Source organism: Saprolegnia parasitica (assembly GCF_000151545.1).
Source record: "Saprolegnia parasitica CBS 223.65 unplaced genomic scaffold supercont2.417, whole genome shotgun sequence".
Classification (NCBI taxonomy): Eukaryota; Oomycota; class Saprolegniomycetes; order Saprolegniales; family Saprolegniaceae; genus Saprolegnia; species Saprolegnia parasitica.
This window is the reverse complement of record NW_012156811.1, coordinates 1-2,994: the sequence shown is the minus strand read 5'-3', so window position 1 is coordinate 2,994 and position 2,994 is coordinate 1. Positions and strand designations below refer to the sequence as shown.

At 58.7% G+C, this 2,994-nt stretch overlaps 3 protein-coding genes across 3 annotated transcripts in view; 2 read left to right on the top strand and 1 right to left on the bottom strand.

Moving 5' to 3' along the window:
• SPRG_21816 (hypothetical protein) overlaps positions 1-171 on the bottom strand; it is a gene marked incomplete at both ends in the record, with an annotated part of 945 nt that extends 774 nt beyond the window's left edge. The window contains one exon of the mRNA XM_012356265.1: positions 19-171. Coding sequence (XP_012211655.1) covers positions 19-171 — 153 coding nt within the window. The remainder of the gene's footprint in view (positions 1-18) is intronic.
• A 686-nt stretch (positions 172-857) lies between these two features.
• On the top strand, positions 858-1,237 carry SPRG_16839 (hypothetical protein). Its single transcript, XM_012356264.1, has one exon. It carries the CDS (start codon positions 872-874, stop codon positions 1,208-1,210), a length of 339 nt encoding a protein of 112 aa, XP_012211654.1. The 5' UTR covers positions 858-871; the 3' UTR covers positions 1,211-1,237.
• Positions 1,238-1,601: 364 nt separating this feature from the next.
• SPRG_16838 (hypothetical protein) lies at positions 1,602-2,928 on the top strand (the record flags this gene model as incomplete). Its single annotated transcript, XM_012356263.1, has 1 exon — positions 1,602-2,928. The coding sequence occupies one exon, from the start codon at positions 1,602-1,604 to the stop codon at positions 2,880-2,882; it is 1,281 nt and encodes a 426-aa protein (XP_012211653.1). The 3' UTR covers positions 2,883-2,928.
• Between the last annotated feature and the right edge of the window lie 66 nt (positions 2,929-2,994).

The following is a 2,994-nucleotide window of genomic DNA, read 5'->3' as shown; positions in this document are numbered from 1 at the left end:
GAGACGCGTCTTGGTCACGTCGAGCGGCTGGAGCAAGCACGCCTCGGCGACGCCGCCCGCCATGCCCGCGGCCATCTTGACGTACGGCGAGACCGGCTTGCCCTTGAGCTCCGACGCCATCGCGTCCTTGAGCGGGCTCGTCGCCATCATCGGGGGCGTTCGGGGCGTCATGCTGGTGCTACGGCGAAGATGCGAAAATGGGTCGCTCAAAGATTTCCGTGGGCCCTTGCCTTCAAGCCCGTGTCTCGTGCGATCTTTTTTATTCCAGGACCCCTTTTTTTACCAATAGAGGCGCACGAACCAATCAGAGGACGCAGCGTCTCTTTGCCGCCATTGGATTGGCTCGTAGGTCACTGGCAGCCGCCATGGACCAATCACCGTGCCCGAAACGGTGACGAAACAGTCAACGAACCGACTCAAATGGGGATCCGCCTAGGCGCGTCACAAGCATGCATCGTGGATTTAGCCAATCAGCGCCAAGTTGAAGTGGCAAAGATCGCGCGAGGGCAAGCCACAAGAACATCTTATGGTCCGTCGACTGCAAACGCAGCGACGCCTTTCTTTCTCTTCTTCAAGCACGACAACAACCAGAGTTCCAGTGCATTTCGATCCGAGGCGACCGACACAGCCCAGATTCTAGCATCTGAGCATCCAGCGAGCTCTGTTCCCGCATCTGATCCCACGTGGTGCGGCGTCGCAAATGCGCAAGTCTGTGAATCTTGAACGCATGCTTCGAGTCCTATCAGAAATGGCGGGTCATGCGGTCTTGTCCAGCGTCCAACCGACAGATCAACGGCCACACCGCGTAAATTTAGAATTAATAGGCGATACCGTCGCCTCGCCAGAATCACAATTCAATTTTGAAAACAGAATGGAGAAAGATAGCGGAGAGCTGGAAATGTGGGAGTGCCCGTCGTGCACCCTTCGCAACACCCTTACGGCCGAAGCCTGTGACGCGTGTGGCACGACGAGCCCCTTTGTACTGGCTGCGATGGCGCAACAAGACGCAGCCGCCGACGCCAAGGACATGGACGATGACGCGTCGTCGACGTCGACGCGACCTTCTCGCGGATCGTCCATCGAAGACGATTACAAAGCGGCCGCCCAGCTCGACCCGTGGGCACAAGCCGAAGACGAGTGGGCGGTCGTCGAAGCCACGCAAGCGACCAAGGTGAAACGCAAGGGCTCGGCCAAGACGTGCGAAAGTTAATTCGAGTTGAATCAATCTGCACGACCTTGTCGAGTCTAATGGTGGATCTGATGGCGTGTGGTCAGCGCCGGATACTAGAATCTCGTGCACTTGGATTTCACAAGCCCAGGCGTTGAGAGCACTAAGCGCTCTACGAAGCAAGGACCACAGAGAGATATCCAAGTAGGTATGAGAGGTGTCATTGATCTCGACTGGGGCTTCGCTCGCGGCGAGTCGCACCCCTTCAAGATACCGGGCGTGTACGTTGCCCTTTCAGTGGTTCTGTACGATGTACGTTTGGTGTATTTGTACTTTAAAATGTATATAATTGTACGGTGTGTACGGTACGGTACGCCGACGTTTGACGATCCAAAGCGACAATAAGATCTTCCAAACGACGTGCACGAGCAGCATGATGGACACGGAAGCCGCGGTCGACTACTTCTCGCTGCATAGCCGCAAGAAGCGCGATGTGGACGTCGAGATGCTCGACTACGACTATGTCGACAAGTGCACGGATGCAGACTTGCTCAAGAACATCCTCGCCGTGCTGCAGTCGGGCAAAGAAGGCAAGTACCCACAGCTCGAGCGGGCGACCGAAGCCCAACTGCTCAAGGTCCTCCCCAAGGCCGAGCGCGACCGCATCGAGCGGCTCCAGTCCCAGCCATCCTACTCGGACATTGACTCGGAGAAGGCGGCGCTTGCGTCATGGGAACGCGACATGGAGCAGAAGCTCCAGCGGCTCGACGTCGAAGCCCAGCGCATTGCGGCGCCGCGGAATCGCCCAGCGGTGCGCGGCCGTGCCCAACCGACAAACGCGCCGCCGTCGCCGTTGATCCAAGAGGTCCAAGAGGTGACGACCTCGAAGAAGAAGCAGGCGATTCCCGCGTACGACTGGCGGTCGTGGGAAAAGTACGACGTCGAAGCGGCCGAGCGCGAGCTGGATGCGGAGGAGCAGCGCAAACAAGACGACGCGCGTCGGCAGCGCGACGAGCTTCACGCGCGGACCGCGCGCCGCGTGAAGGAGGCTCAAATGCCCGTCTCGGTTGACCTCGACGTCCTCACGCCGACCGAACGCGAGGTGTACGCGCTCCATGAGAAGACCAAGGGCAACGAGTGCTTCAAGCTCGGCGAGAACGACGAAGCGATTTTGTATTACTCGCGGAGCCTTGCGTACGACCCGAGCAGTGCGATTGTCCATGCCAACCGCGCGCTCACCCACCTCCGCCTCAAGAACTTGACCAGCGCCGAGGACGATTGCAGCAGCGCGATTCAGCTCGACCCAACGTACACGAAAGCGTGGTCGCGTCGCGGCATGACGCGCTTCCGCCGTGGTAAGTACGCCGAGGCCGTCAGCGACTTTACGCAGGCGCTGGTCCTCGAACCCGGCAACCGTGAAGTTGAAAAGCTGCTAAAGAAGACCGAGGAAAAGTGGCTGGAAGTGGATGGAACGCGCGGCGGGACGCTGCAGCCCGAAGCGCCAGCGCCGACAACAACGCCTTTTAAGCGGTTCGAGATCATCGAAGACGACGAAGAGGAGGACGTCCGTCCTGCACCGACGACGTCGCAGCCCTTCAAGCGCTTCGAGATCATTGAGGACGACGACGATGATGACGATGACGACGATGATGATGATGAGGCGCACGAAGCCGAGCCAACGGACGTGCCACGTTTCCAAGTGCTAGAAGACTAAGCGCGCATAGGTGTGTATGTATTGGCAAGGACTTGTGTATAGCAGTATGTCTTCTCGTGTCGCGTCGCCTTAGCCTTGCATGACAACGCCAAGGCCGGGCTTGGCCGTCGAT